The 25,101-nt window shown below is 41.1% G+C and overlaps 1 protein-coding gene across 3 annotated transcripts in view; it reads left to right on the forward strand.

The window, feature by feature from the left end:
• The window catches only part of ATP10B (ATPase phospholipid transporting 10B (putative)), a 330,102-nt gene that overhangs the window by 235,826 nt on the left and 69,175 nt on the right, over window positions 1-25,101 (forward strand). For all 3 annotated transcript variants that reach the window (XM_057729720.1, XM_057729733.1, XM_057729726.1), the window contains 3 exons: window positions 15,923-16,008; window positions 19,755-19,861; window positions 23,288-23,419. In XM_057729720.1, the coding sequence (XP_057585703.1) occupies window positions 15,923-16,008; window positions 19,755-19,861; window positions 23,288-23,419 (325 nt within the window). The remainder of the gene's footprint in view (window positions 1-15,922; window positions 16,009-19,754; window positions 19,862-23,287; window positions 23,420-25,101) is intronic.

Consider the following 25,101-nt stretch of genomic DNA (forward strand, 5'->3'; position numbering starts at 1 on the left):
AAGGGGTTCCAAGATGGGCACTAGAGATTTAACACCTGAAAATAAGTATGTGCCATTTATTTTGATAGATGGAACATTTACCAAAGCCAAAGAATCAGAAATGAATTCTTCCTATTAGTATTTCACAGCAATTATCCTAGCTATCTTTTATGCAAATCAGTGAAGCCCAAATCCTACTGAAGTATGTGTCAGATCATTTCCCAGTGACAAGGAACTCGCAAACCCAAAGAGACACAGACTAGCCTCTTCAGAGTCACCTGAAAGCTTGTCAGAAATGCAAAATTTCAGGCCCTGCCCCAAACTGAACCAGACTCTGCAGTTTAAGAGATCCCTAGGTGATTCATGTGCAATTGAAGTTTGAAAGCACTGGCCTAGGGCATCATTGATTAATGGAAAATCGAGCTTATCTGTTTTATTGCCCACGTTAAAGATTTTTAATTGACTCTGCCTTTTAACTAGCTTGCATTCCAGTGATGGTTAGTGCTTTTAAGCCATTTGCTCAATGAAAATGAGCCAGTATAGGCTGGACCCTCCGCAGTGAATGTGTGCGCTGATTTAATATATTTAGACAGGAGAGCACGTCACCTACAGAGTTGAGGTGGGGTGGGGAATTATTTATCACCATCTTAGCTCTGATGACGCATCTTGAAGGAAGCAAAAGGTCACTGCCTATCCATTCAACTTGCCTGCCCTGAGAACCAGAGAAAAATCTTCTTTCCTGGTGGATTTTATAATAGGACTGCCCCTAACGGGCTATTCCAAATTTTCTTTAAGAATGATACTTAGTCTTTTTTACTTTTTTGACCAGTGCTTAAATGTTAAGCTGAGATCACATTTTCTATATCTTTTAATATAAGATCTACTTAACAATATACAATAATAATAATAATAAACATTATCAATAGGTAACTTGATTGAGCACATATTATGTGCCATAAGCAGCTCCTCTAAGTGTTCTATACCTATTGCTTCTTTCTACTCCTCATAAAGAACCCTACGAGACAGGCACTTTGATTATCCCCATTTGACAAATGAAGCAAGAACAATTCAATAACTCTACTAGCAAAGGACTTTGTTCAGTTTTAAACTCAAGCAGAGTGCTTTTAACTTTTCATTATGGGAATTTTCAAGTATATACAGAAGTAAGACTAATATGATAAATTTATATGTACCCATCACCCAATTTCAACAATCACCTCGTAACCAATCTTGTTTTATCAATATCCCCACTCTCTTCTCTCTGTAAACTAATTTGATGTGTATCTTCAACAGCCTACATTTTATCTGTAAATATTTCAGTATCTCTCTCTCAAGAATAGGATTTTTTTAATATATTGTTATATCTTTGTCATGCCTAAAATAGTGGCAATAATTCCTTGATCTCAACTTTCAAGGCAGCATTCAATATTTCCCATTTGTTTGAATAAGGATCAAAATAAGGCCAAATACTAAGATTACTTTCATAAATCTCTTTTACTCTATAGGTTCCCTATTCAGCGTTTTTCTTTCCTTGCATATTTAGTTTTTGCTGCTGAATAAACCAGGTCGTTTATCCTGTAAAATTTCCCATAGTCTGGATTTTGCTGATTGTGTTGTCTCCTTGTGGTTCAATTTAATGTTTTCCTATCCATTATATTTCTGTAAATTGGTGCTTGGATCTAGTGCCCAAATCAGACTCAGGTTAGACTTGTGTTTGTGTGCGTGTTTGTGTCAATATTACATCACAGGAAATACAGTGAGTGTGCTACCATCTTGAGGTACAAAATATATGATGGTCTCTTTTCAGTGTAAGCAGTCACTGATGATCATTGTTTAAATGATTAATTCAATTAATCATTCAAATTAATTCCATGGGATTTACAAAATGGTGATACTCTAACTCATATATAAAGAGGAATTTCCCCTCATCAAGTGTTTGGTTACTATGCAGTACCCTCTGTAAATGCAGGTGTTTGTTCCTTTCCTTTTATTTACCAGTTTTAAAATAAGGAGTTAATTCCCCAACATCCTCTAAAGTTGACAGATGAGTTTCTCTTTTTTTATTATCAATATGGACTCCTGGATTTAAATATATTTGACGTAGGTCAAAGCAATGCAGTTACTATCGTTATTGATTATCCCATCTTTAGCCAGTGGGAACTTCTTCAGATTGGCTTTGGGGTTCTTTTGCCGTGACCTCAGTAGTCTTTGATAGATCTGGTCCCTTCTGATAGAACAATGGTGTTCAGAAATCATTGTAAGTACATGCTAGAGGTACTTTTTGCTATTGTGTTGATCGTTGTTTCTAGACCACTTAAGTGGACAGAACTAGGACTCTTTTAAGATTAAATACATCAGGAATTATGCTGATATACATCAATTCAAATTCAAGATGAAGGTTTTACTCAACCTCATCAATATTAAACATGTAAATCCTTCTCCCACATTAGGCAAAGTCCTTAATCACTGTACTACACAGCTCCCTTTTGATTTTTGACACTCAATATTGGACACTCACCGTTAGTAGAATTAGCAACATTCTCAAGATGAGAAAACTTAATTTCAGAGAGATTGAATCTTGTCAAAGATTACCTAGCTAATATAATATGGAAACAGAGTTGGAACTCAATTCTGTTGTGCCTGAATATTTCTCCCATTGCTGAAGTAAGTTTTAGATTCCTTTGCATGTATTTTCCATTTCTCAAATAAATACAATTTCCATATATATGAAAATACTGACATTTTATAAGCTTCAGTTACAATTATGAGTATTTATAATAATCCTTAGTTTGACCATGATGGACACAACCATACAGAAAACTTATTTTTATTTTTGTAGCCCTCTGACTTCCTTTTGGTGACCTTCTCCTCCAGAGTTCTGCTGGGGCATGTGTATACACACGCGCGTGCACACACACACACACACCTCACAGACATGGGATTCCCCACCTTCCCAACGTTTAGCACTATTCGCCCACTCCTATTAAAAATTCTTTTTCCATTTTTATTCCTTAAGGGCCTTATGAGGAAGCTCTACTGGGTTGTCTGAAAGATACAATTTCATTACAGTGTTAACAGATGATAGCTTAGTTTTTCTCCCTCCATCTCCATACCCCACGATAACATATTTATGTTGTAATAGTGGCTTCACTGTCTTAACCACTATGGATAATTGTGGATATTCCAGGCCAATGTGGGAAATATTTGGTGTTTCAAAGGAGGGACCTACCCCTCCGATACATGGATTAGTCAAGACTCTTGGTTGCATGTGACAGAGCTCCAATTTGAAGTAACCTGGACAAAAAGGGATCTTATTGGAAGGATACAGGGTGAGATGGGCCTCAGAGCCACGTGGAACCCAAAATTTCAGTCTGTCAGTACAATCCCCATCTCTTTTGTCTGTGTTTCTCTCCGTGCTTGGTTTTGATCTCTCAAACCAGTTTCTTTCACATGGAAGAAAAATTGACACCAATAAACCTACATTTACACCCCACCCCCAAAATGGGACTAGGGACCTTCCCTGTTGTCCAGCTTGAAAAGCATCCCAGGGAGAGGGAGTGATTAGCCTGGCTGGTATCATGTGCCCACCCCAAGACCAGTTCACTCTGGCCAGTAGGGGAGGATTCTGTCCTTGGCATCCTCTATTCAACTTCATGGTTGAAATTGGCCTGTGAGGCAGGAGAGCACTGAGCAGCACAGCAATAAAAATCCATTGCATCTATCCTGCATCAGGGCTATATAAGCCTAACTTAGGTACAACCAAGGTCATCTATGCTTAAGGACAGGGGCTTGATGCCCTCTCTCCTGTAGCTCCCAGTGGCATTCCCTCCTCCCCAAAAGCCCTTTCCTGTCTGCCCTTGCTCTGCCTAGGCAGCATTCTCTACGAGGTACCTGGGATGAATCCCTCCTTTCTTCGTGCTCCCACAGACTTCGTTCTTGCCACTCTCAACCACTGCACATACCTCTTTTTAATGCATTCAATAAATTCGTTTACTCAACCAAAACCTGATGAGGTCCTTCTGTTGCTGGACACTGTGTTAGAATTTGTCGTTGTTGCTGTTGTCACAGGGTGACATCTTATGATCATATCTTCTGTGAATAACTGAATATAGAGTTTCTCAAACAGCAATTCATCCTCTGTGCTTTATGACCACTTTGACCCAAAATATGAGGTACAAAACATTGGGTCTCATGTCATTTTCTTGTGTCTCAGTTATCCACAGCAATAAAAATGTGTACAGAAAAGAATGTCTTTGCAACACTCCCTTAAGGCACCATGGCCCATCTGGTGGCAGCTGCCAGTATTTCCAGCATCATGCATTCATGCATTCATTCACCAAATATTGACCCAATGCCTTCTATGTGGCATGTGCTGTAGTATGCTCTGGGCCAGGTATAAACAAGAGAGAGAGAGCCTCTAAGAGGGAATGAAACAGACAATTGTTAACAATTCCATAAACAATTAATTGACTTCTTTTAGGAATGACAGAAGAAAGCATCCTTTTTTCAGTATTTGCTTCACATTTCAAACCTGTGCCTTTTTTGTTGGAAAATGTCATGGGAAGATTTCAAGATTAAATTTAGTCCTAGCCCTGAATAAAAATCAGAATATTTGTCCACTTACAAAAGGGAACACAAACTGTAAGGAATCCTTAGATAGATCTTTTCTCCCACAGCCCTCCAGCCTGCTCCGTGTGCTTTTGTGGGAATCGCTGGGGCAGGCTGGGAGACCCAGGGTGCTTGCCTATGCAGACCTTGTCCTCAAATCCGGAGTCAGAGACAAAAGTATCTGCCAGTCACTCTGTTGCAGGTTATCTTGAAAAGAACTCTGACCAGGAAGCAGAAGGTTATCAAGCGCTGGTAAATGTCATTTGTTTTCAGGTAGAATTCTCAGAAATTGCAGGGTTAATTTGCATGCCAGGGAGGAAACCTCAGCCACCTGACTCAGCAGCTGTGGCATGAAGAACATTTAAATCTACCATTTATCCAAACTAGTATGCTTAAAAAAATTTTTTTTTAATTAAAAAAAAAGATTTTTAACCACTTTAAGCAGTAGTTCCCTAAGGTTGCAGTATATCTCCTGTGTAGCTGCCTGGGTTGGTGTGGCTTGTGTACTCCATAACCCACAGTCCTTGCAGAGTCCCTGTGAGCCTGTGGGTCCTTGCAGAGTCCACAAATGACTTTCTGATGCTGCTTTGTCCTCCTCCTCCCGGCGTGGAGTGGAGGTGGCTCTTCTAGTCATCTAACCCGAGGGTTGTGTAAAAACACACTCTGAGAGCTTTGTAGAAGCTTGGCGATCCCTGTTTCAACTCTCCTTTTTCACATACATCCGTGGCTTATGACAAAAGCTCAGTATATAAGTGCATTCTGTGTTGGAGGAAAGAGTTTAGCTGATTTCTTTCTTCAATTAATAGAATCTTCCTTTTTATTTTTTAATGCTCTTAGCTCTTTATTTTTTTGTTTTGTTTTTCTTTTTCTTCAAGTTTTTTTTTTTTAAGATATAATTGACATACAGCACTGTTTCAGTTTAAGGTGTAGAGTATAATGGTTTGACTGACAAACATCATGAAATGAAGACCACAATGAGTTTGATAATCATCCATCATCTAGTACAGAAACAGAATTTAAAAAAAAGAAGAAATATGTTTTTTCTTGTGATGAGAACTCTTAGGACTTATTCTCTTAACAGCTTTCATGTATAACATACAGCAATGTTCATCTTGTTGTACATTCCATCCCTAATACTTATTTATCTTACAACTAGAAGTTTGTACCTTTTACTGCCTTCGTCCAATTCCCCCTCCCCCTACCTCCTGCCTCTGGTAACCATAAATCTGACCTCTTTTTCTATGAGTTTGTTTGGTTGGCTGGTATTAAAGTATAATTGACCTACAACACTATGTTAGTTCTGGTGCACAACATAGTGATTTGATATTTGTATACATTACAAAATGATCACCACAAATCTAGTTACCATCTGTCACCATACAAAGATACTACATTGTTATTAACTATATTTGCCACACTGTACATTTCATCACCGTGGCTCATTTACTTTGTAACTGGAAGGTTGCTTTTTTTCACTTCTCTGAGGAACCAGATCCAAAATAATATTGCTAAGACTGATGTTAAAGACTGTATTGCCTATGTTTTCTCCTAGGAGTGTTATGGTTTCAGGTCTCACATTTAAGTCTTTAATCCATTTTGAGTTTATTTTGGTATGCAGTATGAGAAAGCAGTACAGTTTATTTCACATGTAACTCTCTAGTGTCCCCAGCACCATTTATTGAAGAGACTGTCTCTCCCCATTGTATATTCTTGTTTCCTTTGTCATAGATTAATTACCATATAAGCTTGGGTTTATTTCTGGGCTCTCTATTCTGTTCCATTGATCTATGCATCATTTTTTATGCCAGTACCATACTGTTTTGATGACTGTAGCTTTGTAGTATAGTTTGATATCAGGGAGTGTGATACTTCCAGTTTTGTTCTTCTTTCTCAAGAAGAGAAAGAGATGCAGGGATCATTCAACATCTGCAAATCAATGGGATGTACCATATTAACAAACTGAAGAATAAAAAATCATATGACCATCTCAATAGATGCAGAAGGCGCTTCTGACAAAATTCAATATCCATTTATGATAAAAACTCTTTTGGCTATTTTGGCTATTCTGTGTCATTTATGCTTCCATACAAATTTTAGAATTATTTGTTCTAGTTCTGTGAAATTTATCATTGTTGTTTTAATAGGGATTACATTGAATCTATAGATTGCACTGGGTACTACAGTCACTTTAACAATATTATTTCTTCCAATCCATGAGAATGGTATATATTTCCATTTGTTTGTGTTGTCTTCAATTTCTTTTATCAGTGTCTTGTAGTTTCCCCAATACAGGTCTTTAATCTCCTTAGTTAGATTTATTCTTAAGTATTTTACTCTTTTTGATGCAGTTGTAAATGGGATTATCTTCTTAATTTCTCTTTCTGGTAGTTCATTGTTAGTGTATAGAAATGCAACAGGTTTCTATGTATTAATTTTGTATCCTGCAACTTTACCAAATTCATTGATGGGTTCTAATAGTTTTTTGGTGGCATCTTTAGGATTTTCAATGTGCAGTATCATGTCATCTGCAAATAGTGACCTTGTACTTCCTCCCTCCCTATTTCAATGCCTTTTACTTCTTTCTTTTATCTGATTGCTATATCTAGGACTTCCAATATTATGTTGAGTAAAAGTGGTAATAGTTGGCATCCTAGTCTAGTTCCTAATGTTAGAGGAAATGCTTTCACTTTCACTGTTGAGTATGATGTTGGTTGCAGGTTTGTCTTACATGTCCTTTATTATGTTTAGGTATATTCCCTCTGTGCCCACTTTGTTGAGAGTTTTTATCATAAATAGATGTTGAATTTTGTCAGAAGCTTTTTCTGCATCTATTGAGATGATCATATGATTTTTTTATTCTTCAGTTTGTTAATATGGTGCATCATATTGATTTGCAGGTATTGAATGATCCCTTCATCCCTGGGATAAATCCCACTTGATCATGGTATATGATATTTTTAATGTATAGTTAATTTTGTTTGCTAATATTTTGTTGAGGATGTTTCCATCTATATTTATCGCTGATATTGGCCTGTAATTTTTCTTTTTTTGTCTTTGGTTTTGGAATCAGAGTGATGCTGCCTTCATAGAATGAGTTTGAGAGCATTTCTCTTCAATTTATAGGAATAATTTGAGAAGCATAAGAGTTAACTCTTCTTTAAGTGTTTGGTAGAATTTACCTGTGAAGCCATGAGGTCCTGGAGTTTTGCTTATTGGGAGTTTTTTTGGTTACTGATTCAATTTCATTAGTAGTATTGGTCTGTTCATGTTTTGTATTTCTTTGTGATTTAGTCTTGGAAGATTGTATGTTTTTACTAGTTTAGCCATTTCTACTATCTTGTCCATTTTATTGGCATATAATTGTTCATGGTAACCTCTTCTGATCCCTCATATTTCTGTGGTGTCAGTTGTAGCTTCTTTCATTTCTGATATTTTTTGAGTTTTCTCTCTTTTTCTTGATGAGTCTGGCTAAAGCTTTACCAATTTTGTTTATCTTTTCAAAGAACCAGATCTTAATTTCATTGATCTATTTTTTTAGTCTCTATTTCATTTATTTCCACTCTGATCTTTATTGTTTCTTTTCTTCTACTAACTTGTGATTTTGTTTGTTCTTTTTTTAGTTACTTTAAGTATAAGGTTATGTTGTTGGGTTTTTTTTGAGATTTTTCTTGTTTCCTGAGGTAAGCTTATATCTCTGTAAACTTCCCTCTTAGAACTGCTTTTGCTGTGTTCCATAGATTTTGAATCATTTTGTTTCACAGACTAGTGGGTGGGCCCAGGTCCCAGCTCTAATAGGCTAGAGAGAGGACTCCGAGATGGCAATTGCCAACATCAGTGTCCTCGTGATAGAATGAGTTCAGAAAATGACTGCCACCAGCATCTCCTAGAGGGAGTCCAAGTTGCCTCTTGCCTCTTTGGATGGCTCTCCAAGATTAGTAAATGGATCTGACCCAAGCTCCTTTCAGATGACTGCCTTTGTTCTGGGTCTCAGATTGTGTGAGATTTTGCATGTGCCTTTTAAGAACGAAGTCTCTGTTTCCCTCAGATCTCCCATACATAAGCCCCACTAGCCTTCAAAACCAGATACTCTAGGGTCTTGTCTTCCTCATGCAGAACTCCAGAGCTGGGGGGCCTGATGTGGGGCTCAAACCCTTACTCCTTGGGGAGAACCTCTGCAGTTGTGATCATCCTCCTGGTTGTGGGTTGCTTACCTGGGAGTATGGGTCCTGACTACTAACACATCTCTGTACCTCCTACCCAGCCCCTTGTGGTTCCTTCATTTTAGTTTTAGTTTTGAAAAATCTCTTCTGCTAGTCTTCAGGTCATTCTCATTGATAGTTTCTCTGTAAACAGTATAATTTGATATGCCCATGGGAGGAGGTGAACTTGCAGTCTTCCAACTCTGCCATCTTGCTAGCAGAATCTTTCTTGAACATTTCCTAATGGCCGTAGAGGGGTTTCAAAGTGGTCTAAGACATACTTCCTGTCCTTTAAGAGCTTAGGACTATGGGTCCCTATTTTTCTTTAACATAAAGACCCTCAGTGACTATCAAAAAATTTTGATAATCTTAACACCCCAGTCCCTCCTCCCTGAAAGTGGTTGTCTTTCCAATGTCCATTAGTTAAGAAAATAAATTAAAACAAAAAAACTACTATGAATTTGGTGACCTTTTAAAATGGATTTGTATTTGTTGTTCTCAGGAATTGCTACAGAAATTTGAAAACCGTGTGTGTGAGAGTTATTTTTACTCTGTCTACAGACAGCATTCTGGTGCACATGGGGATTTATAGACAAGTTGCAATGCTTCATCTATCAATTGGCTTATAGAAACAGCATGGTATTTGACAATTAAAAGTGTAAAATATTTCAAGTTCCAAGTGAGTGGCATGGATATTACAAATTGTCTCGGCTCAAAGAAACGAGAAATTGCTATGATCTGTGGTAGGCAGATGGATCCATGAGAGGTAAAAACCCTTGACCTTGGCAATGAAGGTTTAAGATAATTGTCAATATGGAAAACTTGCAAAGAAAGCATGACAAAGGCCCATAGGGTTTGCTCTATGGGAAGACAGCATCAAATGCTTACATCTCGCACAGAATAAGCGCAAGCTTTAGAACTGAACAAACCTGGGTGTTGAGCTGTGTGACCTTGGGCAAAAGTTACTTAACATCACCAACATTCAGTTTTGTCTCCTATAAAATGGGACAACCTGTCCTGAGCACTTCACAAGAGAGTTGGGAAGATCAAATAAGACCCAGTAAATAAGGGGCAGCATTTTGTGAGGTGTGATTTTACCAAGTAAATAAACATCATTATTTTTTAAAGGCCTAGAGATGCCCAGTGGACTGAGTAGACCACTGTGTTGATTTGGAATCTTGTTTTCAAGGAATAGAAACAATTCTGGCTCACTTAAGCACAACGGAATTATTACAAAAGTCTGCTGGGAGGTGAAGTGGAAGGGGTGAAGTGCACAATGTGACTCACAGAATGTAAGGAAACCTGAAGAGCCAGGCTCAGAAACAAGAACCAGGAAACTTCAGTACCAATATTCTCAACAGGAGAATGTTGGTAGCAGCAATTACTTAATGGGCTCCTTTGTTTTTCCTTCCTTGAGTTACTCAACTCAAGTCAAAGTCCCACAGTGAGAGAATCTAGTGGGCAGGTATCTTGATTTATACTCTCGTTAAGATTATGAACCAGGGAGGAAAGGTAGTGTTCCAGAAGGAAGTTAAAGGATTGTTAAAGAAAGGAAAACAGGATAGAGAGCGAGTCACCAGAAAACAACTATCCACTACAGACAATTTCAAAAGATCATGTATATATTTATGTAATCATATTTATTGATCAACATGAAGAATAATGAAAAATAAGCCTAGGAAAGTAAAGGTTGAGGCTGATTCAGGGGAAATGGCCTATTCTAGCTATGGGAATATATCTCAACCCGTTTGCTTCACCTTGGCCTTCCTGGTTGCCCCAGGGGGACACAGCCTACTGTATCTAGGGCATAGGTCAGTGAGCAGTACCTTAGTCCCAGGGAGTCATTAACACTTGGCTCCCTTCCCTCTGCTTTCATAGACACCACCATTGACACACTGGGCTAAACTGGGAACTTTGAGTTGTTTTATGACTGTAATAATTGATTTGTGTCAATAACCTCTTCCTTCTCTCTGATTCTCTCTCACTTCTTCCATGGCTCATACATTATGGGTATTCAATAAATACATGAATGAATGAATGAGTGAATGGGAGACTAGTCTGGCCCATGTTGGGATCTAGGACTTTTACTACTTTTTTCTTGTTTTTATTAGTTGAGCCAAAGAATTTCCTTGCAAGAAGCTATCTTATTCCCATGAATCAGAGTTAAGATTTGCACCTGGGACTTTTCCTAGTTGCATGGGACAGTCTTTACAGAGAAGTTTTCGTTGTTGTCTCCTTACCCATCACCTTTCAGTATTTGTATTCATAGTATCCTTCTCTCCAGCACTAACCTTACCTCTCCAAATTTTTATATTGTGCCTGTTAACACAAGGTATCATGGGTGATGCTCTAGAGGAAGCTGACAGTTTACTCAAGGAAGCAGAGATCTAGATACATCAGTGTTCAATGGAGGCATGAGAGATGATGTGGAAACATACTAAAAGAGCAATTCTTATTGGCTGGGGTGAAACAGTCTGTGGGGATTTGTGTGGGCTTCATAGAGGAGGTGGCAAATAAAAAAACCTCTCAAATGCTAAATATATATATAAAATAATAATTCTCAAAAGAATGGTCTCTATCTAGGCAATTTAGTATTTTAAACTCTACCCTTTGAAGGTACCCTACTTTAAAATGCAAATATACTTGGAAGAGGTAACACACTGCATTGCTTATTAGTTAGTAATTTTTGTATATTTTCTACTATATATTAAAAATGAATTTTTTTCATAGTCAATCCCCTTTTATTTTTAACCATAGGATAGTATGTATATTGCAAGGAACCCCCACCATGCTTATGCAGTAATTTCTATGGTAGAGAGTGATATAGAAGATTTCTATGGTAGAGAGTGATATATACAGATTTCTCTCTTATTACAAGTCATTATGACCCCCAGTCATAAAATCTAACTTTTTTCCAATTGAAGAGAAAAAAATAGAAAAATTCAGATCGTGTCCTTTCCTAATGGACAGATAGGATAGAGGGTATTCTTAATCTCAGCAACTTTATCTTATGTTAACTTGCAACTTCTTCTAGAGCAATTCTTAGTTCTTCCCCCTCCCCCAAGGGACATTTGGAAATGTCTGTAAACATTTTTGGCTGCCACAACTGAGGAGGGGGCTGCTACTGGCATCAAGCTGGTAAAGGCCAGGCATGCTGCTAAACATCAAAGAATTATTCAGCCCAAAATGTCAAGAGTGGCAAAGTTAAGCTACCCTGGTCTAAAAATGCCTTGACCTGCCGATCAACCAGATGTCTATGTAGACACTAGAAAAAACGATGGAAGTGAGCCAGCGCAAAACATTTCATGAAACATAAAAACAAATCTTCTAGAAACAATCAAAGAAATAAAAAAAAATTTAATAGCGGTAAATCAAAGGTCAGCTTGACAATATTATGTAATTTAGTTTTTGATTCTTCCTTATTTGACCCAAGTTAAGAAGGGTGATAGTGACAGTGGTAATGATGATGATTTCTAGACATTGGGGTCTGCTTATATTTTTTATTGAGATATAACTGGCATATAGCATTTTATTAGTTCTAGGTGTATAACACAATGATTTTGTATTTGTATATATTGTGAAATGATCACAACAATAAATCTAAGTTAATATCTGTCACTATACATAGTTACTTTTTTTTTCTTATGATCAGAACTTTTAAGATCTACTCTCCTAGCAACTTTCAAATATTATGCAATACTATGTTATTAAATACAGTCGCCATGCTTACGTTATATTCCTTGACTTATTTTTTAACTGGAAGCTTGTAACTTTTGACCCCCTTCACCCATTGCACCCACCCACCACTCCCTACCTCTAGCAATAAGCTTTCTTTTTTTTTTAATATTTAGATTCCACATACAGTTGGATGCTTAGCACCCTTGAATAACATAGGGGTCAAGGGTGCTAAGCAACCAATCAGTGGAAAATCCACATATAATTTACAGTCAGTCCTCTGTATTCGCAGTTCCACATCTACCAATTCAAGCGACCACAGATTGGGTAGTACTGTAGTATTCACTATCGAAAAAGCCTGCATGAAGTGGATCCACGCAGTTTAGACCCATGTTGTTCAAGGGTCAGGTACTTTGGTCATAGGAAGGGTCAGGTACTTCGGTCATAGGAAGCAGAAAAGGAACATCGGAAAGGAAACAGGGCCCAAAGGAGATCTTAAACAATAATCTTTCCTTTGTGCATCAAAATAACACTGTGGTTGAAGAGAGCAGGCTGTGTGGTGTCAGAAGTCCTGAGGTTAAAGCCTGTCTTCTGCTTTGCTAGCTGGGTGCCACTGGGAAAATTCACTGAGTCTCCCTAAGCCTTAGTTCCTTCATTTGTAAAATGGGGTAATAGCAGTACCTACCTGATGGAGTTATTGTGTGAATTCAAGCGAACAGCGTGTGTAAAATATTTAGCTGTTCTTGACACGTAATAAGCATTCAATAAGTAATGTAATGTAACAATAATAATAATAATGGGAGGATAAAGTGGAATAAACGTATTGATGGTGACGAAGGTGACAATGGCAATGACAGTGATGATTGGCTTTGGAGTCCGATGGCGTGGACGGCAGTGCTGTGCTGGCTGTTACTCACCACCCATAAGACAATTGCTTTATTGAGTCTGCATTTGCACTGCTGTCCACACCTCTTAGGGTTACTGTGAGAACTGAATGACAGGTGCCTGGCACATAGTAAACGCTCCAGATCGCTGGGTCTGGCCCGAAGAACCGCATACATGCTGTCTTCTCTGGAAAGGGTTTATCTTTTCCTGTACCCTGATGGCTGTCACTTTTGTCAAGGACAATGGCGTAGATAAAAGGCTGGGTCAGAAAGAAAAGGTGGTTAGGTGGGCTTCATCCCCATGCTGAGAAAAGCTAAGGGGTAGTGAGTCAGACGTGAATCTGAAACTCCTGAACAAGGTTAAAAAAATAAGGGCTGACAGATTCGTAGGGGCTTGGCAATGCCCCTGCTGCTGCTGTCCTTGGGTTCTCCTAGTGGCTCCGGGGAGTGAGTTACAGAAAAGCCTGAAAAGCAGGCAATCCTGGGGGGTTGTCTGGAGACAGCAGGGCCCATGTGTCTCTCTCCACAGCCTGTCTCGGGAACAAATGGAAGGAGCCCAAGGGACAGGGAGCTAGAAAGGGCGAAATCACCTCTCCATGTAAAAAGGGAGAGACAGAGCACCCAAGGCCAGTGCCCGGAAGGACAAAAGAACAAGGGATTTCGGGAGGAAGGTCATCGGGAAGCCCCACTGAGAGACAAGAGGCTTCACTACTGCCAGGGATCCACCGGGTGTGATTCAACAGACAACAGGGACGCGCTGCAGTGGGGTCATTAGCCCTCAGACCCCGCTGCCACTCACATCTGCAATACGTGTGGATTTAGAAAGCCAGCAATGAGCCAAGAGGTATGGATCAGGGCGGGGGAGGAGCACACGGCTTAATCAGGGCTATAAAAGCAGCAGATAAATTACAGCGTGATTTGTCATCATCTCTGAACTCAGCAAGTGTTTGTCCCTGAAAGAATCAATACTTGGAGGGAAAAGGGTTGTATTTTTAGAAACTCCTGGATGGGTAATTTATTTCAAGTGAGTGGAGAGTTTATTTATGTTGGCGACACTACAGAACCAATGGACAGTATATTTACACAAAGCCAGAAAATGCTATCATTTCTACTAATCAATTTACCCCTCTGAACAACTGTACCTTGAAGCTTGGGGTGATAAATTCACCCCTCATGCTAAAAGCTCTACCCAGGGAACCATTTCCAATCCCACCTTTGGTACCACATCCTTCTATGTGCCTAGTATCTTATACCTTTCAAAACTTGCCCACATGAATTCTATCTTCTGGGGCACAAGTAAGGTAGACAGGAAGGTGGTATTAGCCTCATTCTACAGATGAGACGACTGAGGCTCAAGAGTTGAACGTACTATTAGCCAATGTGGGGTAGAATTAGAAAGTAAGATCTCCCCACCCCTAGTTGTGTTCTCCCCCCATTGGACTTTAAGAGATTATACAACTAAAATACCTAACGAAAGAGAAAAAGTGAAGTCAAGAATGTGTTTTAAATGCTTTGCTACAAGAATGTTCACCAGGGGGCAGTGTGCTGTGCAAGTAAAGAACAGAAGGTCTACAGTCAGACTTGGATTCAAATCCCAGTCCTGGTATGACCATGGACAGCCACTGAACCCTTCTGAGTCAGTTTTCCCATCTCTAAAGAGAGGATAATCAAAGTTTTTACTTCATAGAATGATTGTAAGCTTGGAAAAAAAAATAGCACTTTTAAAGTTCTCATCACAGCATCTGACAGAAATAAGAGTCCAGTAAGTGCTACTTATTTTGTTTTATTAGCTACTATTTTCATAGCATTTTTGCAACAGCCAAACAATTGAAACCAGGTCGATGTTCAGTAGTGAGAGAGTTAAATGAAATATAGCAGTATTCATGCAATAGGTTTCTATCCAGGTGTTAAAAAAGACTTAGAAAAATTTAATAATGTGTCAAAATGGTCAAGGAATATGAACACTAAATATCATTTTTAAAATGCATAAATGTGTATGTGTCCATATATAAATGTGTATGTAGGTATATGCATATATATTTTAAACCCTGTAAGTTCTATATGCACAAGAATATTGGCTAGCTGTGGGTCACAATTTATAATCTGCTTTTTGATCATCTATTTCTGTGCTGCCCAGTTTGGTAACCACTAGCCCCATGTGGCTATTTAAATTAATTAAAATTAAATAAAATTTAAAAGTCAGTTCCTCGGTCACACTACCATATTTCAATAGCCACATGCAGTGCATGGCTTCCATATTAGACTGTGCAGATGTGGAACGTTTCCATCATTGCAGTAAGTTCTGTGGGGCAGCTTCAATCTGGAGACTCAAACCCAGGCCGGAGAAAAGTGGGCAGGGCTCTCCCTTTGTCGTGCATCCAACTTTTCATTTGCATCTACTTTCTCCTCCTTAATGAGGATTTAACTTTGTCTTCTAACACACTGCAACTATCACAGTGTGACAAAGCGGGGATTACCTTATTTGCAGTGGTTCTAACAGTGATTAGCTCTCTCGATGATCCTATTAAAACGAGATCCCTCTGACTTAATAACCTCACAGCGTCCTCTCTCTCACAGGAGGTACAGTTCCAACCAGAACGTTTCCTCAACACCATCGTGTGTGAGAAGCCCAACAACCACCTCAACAGATTTAAGGGTTATATGTAAGTATCTGCCGCCCCTGTGCTGCTTGTAAATATCTCCTCTGCAGCTAGAAGACATTTTTCCTTTCCAAACAGATAAGCATCTGAGTCCTAAGGAAGTTTGTTTTTTTTTTTTTTATCATAAAAAAGGGCTAGAGAAACCTAACTAAATTGGGAAAACTTTTCTAGTCTTTTTTTTTTTTTTTTTTTTTTTTCCCGGAGTGACATTTAATTATCTCACAGGATTAAATTCACTAATAGTTTTTTCAGAACTCTGGTGAAACAGCCTCAAAATCGAGAACACACTGAATCAGGAGAGGCAAGTATGATTGAATTTAATCAGATTTCTGCAGGAGGCTTTGTTGGGTTGTAGGTTAGAATGGGGACCTTGGAGTTTGACAGACCTAGGTTCGAAACCAGGCTCTATTACTTACAAGCTGTGTGGCCTTAAGTAAATTAATTAATCTCTCTGAGCCTTCATTGCCACATCTGTAAAATAAAGATTATATCTCCATCACAGGATTTTTCTTGTCTAAGAATTGATCATATCCAAAGCCCTTAGCACAGAAACGGGCACAGAGTAGACACTTCACAGGGCTGCTGCTGTTGCAATTATTGTTGTTATTGTTCCCCACCTTTGGTGCAGCCTGACGGTTTTACTGTTATTTTGCTCCCACGTTTGACTACTGGTCTTACCACAAAAAAAGACCAGAAACAAAAAAAAAAAAGAGCAGTGGTAGCAGATGTGTATAAATGCCCTTATTCAGGGCTTTAAGAGTTTTAGAGGACTTTCACAGAACATCATCTCGTTTAATCTGCAAAACAACCCAGGGAAGTGAGAATTATGATTCCCATTTTTTCAGATGGGAGATCTGATAAGATTTTTCAAGACTCTCCCAGAGGCACACAGCAGCTGCAAGGCAAAGCCGGGACTTACACCTGGGTCTTTTCACTCCAACCCAGTGTGTTTTCCATTGTCTGCACACAGACAATGAGCTCAGACGTGTTATGGCAACTTCTCTACTAACTGGACCTGCAGTGAGATTTAAGAAGGCTTCTTGGGAGGCAGGTGTCCATGTTTTCCCTCCACCCGCATTTTCTCAGGCTGTATGAGATGTCTTGAGGAGCAAGATAAGAGGGGAAAGGGTAAAACCAGTACAAGAGGAATAGCAGCTTTTCAATACAAATTACTTTTTTAAAGCTCAGAGAGAGCAGATGGAGACAGGCAGAAAAGGGCACAAGACCCTGGAGTAGAAGAGGATTCGCTGCAGGCATCTGGACAGGTAGAGCTTGCCACCTGCCCGGGCAAGGAGTCCACCCCTTATGTGGATTTGGTTCATCCCAAGTCACCCATGCCTTGAGCCATTCTCCTTCCTCCCAGAGAGCAGCCTCATTGCAGGGTTTCTCTTTGTAATCCTTTCTCCCCCAAACAGCTCATGCCAGCAGCCAGCCTTTCTAAGCTTCCACCTGAGATTTGTCCTCTCATCTCAGACAGAACTTTCCCAGCTCCATTCAGCCCCCCAGCAGCTCTTCTTCCTGGTTGCTGCCCCTGGAGACATCTTTCCCCACCTGCCCCGGCCTCATGGGTAAGCCCTAAAAGTCCAGTTGGTCAGCCTAGCAGCCGATCCATGGGATGCTGGCGAATTCACTGTGGTCCTACATCCCTGCCAAGGCCCAGCACCCACAGACGATGAGCACTGTCTTCCTGAGCAAATCCATGGGTCTAATGCCTCCAGGTTTCCGCAAGCTTATTTGGGTCCCCTTAATTTAGGAGTTCTCCTGGGGCTACCCAGGTTGGCTAGAAAACGAGTAGTTTTTAATGCTTTGAAGATTAGGGTTGTCAGACTTGAAAATACAACTTTTAAACAATAAGATCTCTATAGGGCAGTGGTTCTCAAACCCCCTCCCCTTCTCTCCATCAGAAGACCTTTACCATGTGTGGGCACATTGTTGGTTGTCACAACTGGGAAGAGGTGCCACTGGCATCTGGTAGGTAGAGACCAGGGCTGCTGCTCAGTATCCTGCGATGCACAGAACAGCACAACAAAAAAAGATCCCACCCAAAGCGTCAATAGTGTCGAGGTGGGGAAATACTGCTCTGAGTCAGTTAAATAAAGCATCCCTGTAAACAGAGCACTACATAGAAGAGCTGTGAGATCACTGATTCCTTTCCACTATCCATTGAAAAAGGAACATTATGACCAGGAGAAGAAAGATGCTGTCATATGTTATCACCTCAGAGCATCATAAAAAACGCTCTTTAAACCACTAGCTACTGACAGTGAATCATTCAAGATTCTATCCCAATATTCTATCCGTAGCCAGCTCCCTCCTTGATAAGTAGAGGTAGGTCATAAACTTCAGCCATTCTTGGACCACCTTTATGATTTCTGTCACATTCGTAAAACACCTATACTTCCCAAATTTTTAATTGGCTTGTTTTTTTCTTACTTTATTTCAAAAGGAAAATGTATGTTACTGGCACTGTGGGCATCCAGTATCACTGCCATATATAGATTGCTGTAGATTTATGGCAGTATTACTTTTCATATATAAATTTTATAACAGTAAAATTAAATGAAATCAAAACAGTTATCATTTTATTCTAAATACAGACTATTACTTGCCAAAACCTCCTGTGTTGAAAAGTTAGATAAATAAGTTCTAGAAAAAAATTAATGAACTACTAAGACATTTCCTTGTTAGATTTAAAAGAATGGCAAGCGGAAGTGACTCAGATTCAATGTAAATTAATGGGGTGCTACTTTGGGAACCCTGGTGTAGCGAAAACCACGTGAGGGTTGGTGTCTGGGGCCTGGGTTTCTGAGTCCTGGGATGTCCCATGTACTAGGTGTGTGGCCTTGGAAACATGTCTCACCCTCTCTGAGCTTCATCTTTCTAATGAGTAAGGATGATCACCCTGCTGACTTCCCAGAGCTGTGAAGAGACAAATAAAATAATGTAAATAAGTGTAGTTTACAAACACAGTAAAGAATTGTTATTAAAAGCAGTATTGAATGGCAGTCTGGAGCCAGACTCCCTGCGTTTGAATCCCCTTTCTGCCACATATTACCTCTATGAACCTGTCTCAATGTCCCTATCTGTAAAATGGGCATGAAACGTGACCTATCTTATAAGGTTGTCATCACTATTAATGAATACATGGAAAACACTTATAACTGGACCTAGAGAAATGAAGTATTAATAAATTAGGAAAAAAATCCTTAAGGGTTCAGATTATTATTTTTCTGTTCTTCCCAATGTTGTGGGAAAGTTATATTCAAATTTCCTAAAAATCCCAAATGGAGGACATCAGGATAGAAGAAGGGCCAGACACTGAGTAATCAGTGACGTGGGTTGACTCAGAAGTTTCTAGTGTGAGGTGGAAAACTGCCGTGCTCCCTGAGGCTAGAGAAAGGGAAGACGCTACGTACCTCCCCTTTGAGAAGCTGCCTCCTAGGACACTGCACAAGGGTCACTGGTCCACCTCCTGTGAGGTCTGTTTATTTTAAGGCTTCCTCAGCAGAGTTCTGCCTTTTCGGTGAGTACATGGTTACATCTTTAAGGATGGGTGAGTCCCCACTAGACATCCCAGGAGCGATGAAGAGTTGCACTTAAACATGGGGATTAGATTCTGAGTTAATATCACTCTTCTGAAGAAGAGAGAGAAGAGGAATCTTGTGACTCACCACTTCTAATTCTGTGACACTAACCAATGACAGCGTGGAGAGGCCATCAAAACAATCCCCCTCTTTCCCCATCCACAGGGAACATCCCGACCAGAGCAGGACCGGCTTTGGCAGTGAGAGTCTTCTGCTTCGCGGCTGCACCATCAGAAACACCGAAGTGGCTGTTGGCATTGTCATCTACGCAGGTCATTGTCCCTGGACAGCTTCTTGAGTCCCTGCCCTTTATCCTCCCCCCTCCAAAACCACCTCCAAATCCGTCTTCAGTCAGTGGGAGCGCGCATCACTTCTAAGGGGTGGAGTCATGTGACTTCCCATTTCTCGCCTAAGCAACCTGGGGCTGGAATCACAGCAGCTCAGTCCACAGCAGTCATAATTCGATTCCAAGTTGCTGTCGTGCATCTGGAGAAGACAAGGAGGTGAACTCACGCTCATGCACCCCTAACAGTGTTGTGACACTAACCATAGGTGAGATGAAGAGTATCTTCTTGAGCCTGAGGAATAACGTCACCAAGCGTAGCAACTCACCTTGTGCGCCTCAGTGTGCTCATCTATATAATGGGAAGAATATTTGTATGTGCCTCATAAAACACGCATGAGAGTCCGGTGACCCCAGCCATGAAAAGAACCCAGCGCTGCATGTAGTGGGGGTGCAATGGGTTTTAGTTGTTTTTACACCTGTTTTTATTATTATCTTTATTCATTTTGTGACTCCTTATATGGTGGTCTCTCTCTCCTTTGCACTATGATTTTGCTTCCCATTGAGAAAAGGTAACAACAGCACTTCTCACAATGAAACCTAAGGCATTGGAGGGGGTCTTGGGACTGTATCCCCACTACCTAGCACCTGGCGCTCCGTGAGTGCTCAGTACGTATATGTTGTTATGTGAGCAACTGCAGACTTCTTCTGTAGAGGAAACACAGTCTCCCTGGAGTGTCCTTCCCTGGAAGACTCCAGAATATGTTTCCCTGGCTCTTCCACTCACTGGGACACCTTGTAGTATTTCATTTGCTTGTTTTTTTGTTTGGTTTGATTTGTTCTGGTCTGTAGACTCCCACTTTTGTTAGACATAGAAGAGCACTAAAATATCAATCTACCCTAAGATTCCCTTTGGGAGACTGTGAAAGAAAAATAGGTTTTTTAAAAAAAATAGTGTCACAATCTAGCTGGCTTTCCCTAATTTGGGGGAGGTATGTTATATTTGCCAGCATAGGTCACTGCTTTCAAGAGTCTTTGGCAATGGAATTCAATGCCATCTGGTAGACCTACTAAATATGAGCTCTTCAACAATTCCAGCCTAGACATGGAGTTTGCTTCTCTGCCTGATCAGAAACAAAGTCCTGAGTGGGTGATGGGAGTGGTCTGTGAGGGGGCAGATGGAGAGAGAGTTAAACATGACTCCGAGGAGTCAGGCTGCCTGGGGCTGAACCACTCCCTGGCTGCAAGTTCCTGAGAAGTTGGCTAAGCTTTCAGCAAAAGGAGCACTGATAACCCTTGCCTCGTAGGGTTATAAAGTTCACAATGCCTGGTGCACATTAGGGTCTCAAAAAATGTGAGCAAAAATGATACTAATTGTGTTTAGTGTTGTTATCTAGAGCAGGGGTTCTGAACCTCAGCACTATTGACATTTGTTCCAGATTGTTCTTTGTGGTGGAGGGTCATCCTGTAGGATGTTTAGCAGCATCCCTGGCTTCTGTTCACTAGATGCCATTAGCACCACCTCCTCAAAGGTGATAAGCAAACACTTCTCAAGACTTTGCCAAATGTCCCCTGGGAGGTAAAGTCCCTTGTGGAGAATGACTGGTCTAGAGCTGTATTCTCCGCCTTGATAATACAGATGGGAAAAATAGGAGCACCTCAAGAGTCAAAGGCCAAAAATAGGCCAAGTGAGTTTTCCAGAAGGAAGAGATTCCATGTGGAGGTATGCACTTCTCACAGTAAACATTTATTGAGCCTCTACTGTGTACCGGAAACTAATTTAGGTATTTTGTATCAGTTCACTCCCCTTCCCCAAACACACAACCATATTGCAAATGAAGAATTGAGATGCAAAAGGATTAACTCCCTCAAGGCCACATGTCTCCTGAGGTTAATTCCCTATAGCCCAAGGCCAAGTACCTGCAGAGCCAAGTTCTGTAGGACACTAAAGCCCACATTCCATCCACTACACCATACAACCTCCCCCTTGAGCCCAAATTCTGCCAAAAGAACAGAGGGATCTTAGGAAGTGAGGAACAAGTGGGTGAAGGGGGTGGTCCCAGGACCTCTTGTATAAGGTGGGCCCGGAGCAGGCAGGAAGCACAGCTGTGTCAGCCTTTGAACAACTGCAGTGACATGTGTCTAACTTAATAAGCCTACGGGGTGCTCACTCCTGTGGTTTTGCTGCGGCTTTAAGTCCTCAAGGCCACCAGCTAAACAGCATTAAACCACTCACTGCTGGAGTTGATATATTGGTTTTCTTTAATTTTGCACAGAAAATATGTGACTGGTGTCTTTTCATTTGACTGCTGAGGGGTATAGCACGGTAATTAAAATTTAGCAGCCCCAAAGGAGAGGCTCTGTTTTAAAGACAAAGGCTCAGTTTGACTCTCAACACTTAGCTGCGTGACTTGGGTACCAGGGGTTAGTGGAAGGAGAAGTAGCCGGGGAGTCAGAATCCTGAGTTCTCCTTGTGGCTCTGGTGTCAATTTACTCTTTCACTTAGAGCAGGTCCCTTCTACATTTTGGTCCTGAGTTTCTCCAACTGGAAAAAAAAAAAAAAAAGGGGTGCCTGAATGAGATCAGTAGTTGTAAAATTTTATTGTCTTTTCTTTGAAGAAAATTTTATGCAGAACTCCAAGATAGGAGAGGAACTGTCCAGAGTTAATGCTGGGGTGGACGCCTTTGGCCACTACCCCTCTTGCACAAGTACACCAACATCTTAGGCAAAGAAGCAAGCGTGATAATTACTGGCCTCAAGTACAGCCCTGCCACAGGACCTTGGCACATACTGTTTCCCAACCTAAAACCCTTTTCTCCCAACTCTTCTCTCTCCCTTCAGGTCTCCCTTAAATGTTGCCTCCTCTGAGAAGCCTTCCCTGACCACACTCTCCAATAGCATCTCTTATTTATTAGCCCATTATTTACTGTTTACTTCATGGGACTTATGACTAACTGTAATTATCTTATTTACTTGTTTCCTTGTATATTTTCACCAGAATGTGAATCATCTGTCTTACCACTGTATCCAGCCACTAAGCCCATAACAGCACCTTTGTGCAAATTAGAAAAAGATGACCCTTCCTGGAGACAGCTTACTGTCATTTGCTAGAAACATGTCCTAATACACTTACAAATCTACGACAGCTACAAAATGAGGGCTACCTCTTGCGTTGTGCAGGGCACAGCACGTGCATGGTAGCTCTGTCCATGCCCACCAGTGTCCGGCAAGTAGGGATAGTCAGTAAAAACCCACTGATAAATTGTGTGAGGTCTCTCTGGCCATTCCCAGAACCTCCCTGCAGCAGGACAGATTCAGGTGAGAGAGTGAAGCCTCTCTTGTACTGAAATCTCCTGGGAGAAGAGCCAGAGGCAAACAGGGGCCAAGGACTGACAATCTCATTTTCTCTCAAAGGTCACGAGACCAAAGCCATGCTGAACAACAGCGGCCCGCGGTACAAGCGCAGCAAGATCGAGAAGCGCATGAACACAGACATCTTCTTCTGCATCGGGATCCTCTTTCTCATGTGCCTCACTGGGGCTGTAGGTATGGAATGTTCTGGAAAGGACAACGCCACGATCATCTTGTTTCTTTGGGCGAGTTGCTTCAACTCGAAGCCGCAGTTTGCTCATTTACAGCACGGAGACAGTGAGAACGAAAGGCTACTCCATATTTTAATGGGGTGCCAATTAAGTAAAACTGCGGGTGAGACTTTCCTGAAAGTAGTATGTGCTCTAGATACTAGGAGAAGCACCTCTCACGTGTCTGTCCAAGCAGTACCTCCTGAACCCAGCCCCACCTTCACCGTGAGAGGGTAACAAGATGAACCAATCACAGGGCTGGTCCTCAAAGAGCAGGAAGGTCCTCATAATCTAGCAGGAGGAAGCCCAACCCGAGAACAGAATCAATCACACCATCTGTCCCACTCAAGGAGAGCGGCACCAGGCTCTGTGTTCATTTCCTAGTGTCATTGTAAAAAGTTAACACAAACTTAGCGGTTTAAAACAACACTAGTTGATTCTGTGATAGCTCTGGAGTTTGGAAGTCCAGAATCAATTTCGCTGGATTAAAACCAAGATATCCAGAGGGCTGGCTCCTTCTGGAGACTCCAGGGGGAGAATCAGTTCCTTGTCTTTTCCAGTGTCTGCTGGCCCCCTGTGTTTCTCCCTTTGAGGCATCTTCCTTCATCCTCAAAGCTCATTACTCTGATTTCCACTCACATTTCCCTCTTCTTGTCTGTGGGAGTACCTCCCTCTGCTTCCCTTTTATAAGGACACTTGTAATTCCATCATTGGGCCCCTCTGGATAATCCAGGCTCCTCTTCCCCATCTCAAGATCCTTAATGAAGCCACATCTGCAAAGTCCCTTTTGCCATCTAAGGGAGCATATTCACAGGGCCGAGGGGTCAGGACATAGACACCTTAGGGGGCCATTATTCAGCCCATGACAGGGATTATGGAAGCATCAAGGAAGGAAGTCTTGCTGGAGCTGAGTCCCAGGTGCAGTAGGTGTTCCCCAGAGGAGGGAGGTGGCAGGGCAGGATGGGGCAGGCCACTGTGAAAGGAATGAGAGAGGTCACTTTACCCCAGGAGCAGTACAAGCAAAGCACAGCAGCAGGAAAGAGAATCATTTTATGCAGAGGAGCACTTGGCTGTTGGTTGCGGCAAGAGCAAGGCCAAGGATGGAGACCCAGTTAGCACTGGGCTGTGGCCAAGTTCTACAAAGGCCAAGTGTAGACAGCTGCAGGAGGTGTAGACACGAGATATCCAGGGCCGTTTCAGCTGGTTCTCGGAGGGTAGGTGAAGAGGGACCCTCACTGTTACCCATTCTCTCCCTCTATGGCTTAACACTAAGGACCCTAAAAGAGACCCCAAAAAGAGGCAAGGAGGATCAAAAGGAAGACCTCATACGCTGAGTCCAGAACCCCCTGCCGACCCCACACCAGTGAGCGGCCATGGCATTTGCACTTTAATTGCTTTTATCAGAAATCTCACCCATCACTGTTTTTTTTTTAACATATTATTTTATTTTTTATTTATTGGCTGCATTGGGTCTTCGTTGCTGTGTTCAGGCTTTCTCTGGTTGCGGGGGTCAGGAGCTTCATTGCGATGCATGGGCTTCTCATTGCAGTGGCTTCTCTTGTGGGGCATGGGCTCTAGGCACACAGGCTTCAGTAGTTGTGTCACATGGGCTCAGTAGTTGTGGCTTGCAGCCTCTAGAGCACAACA

This window comes from Hippopotamus amphibius, chromosome 1 (genome assembly GCF_030028045.1).
Source record: "Hippopotamus amphibius kiboko isolate mHipAmp2 chromosome 1, mHipAmp2.hap2, whole genome shotgun sequence".
Taxonomy (NCBI): domain Eukaryota; kingdom Metazoa; phylum Chordata; class Mammalia; order Artiodactyla; family Hippopotamidae; genus Hippopotamus; species Hippopotamus amphibius.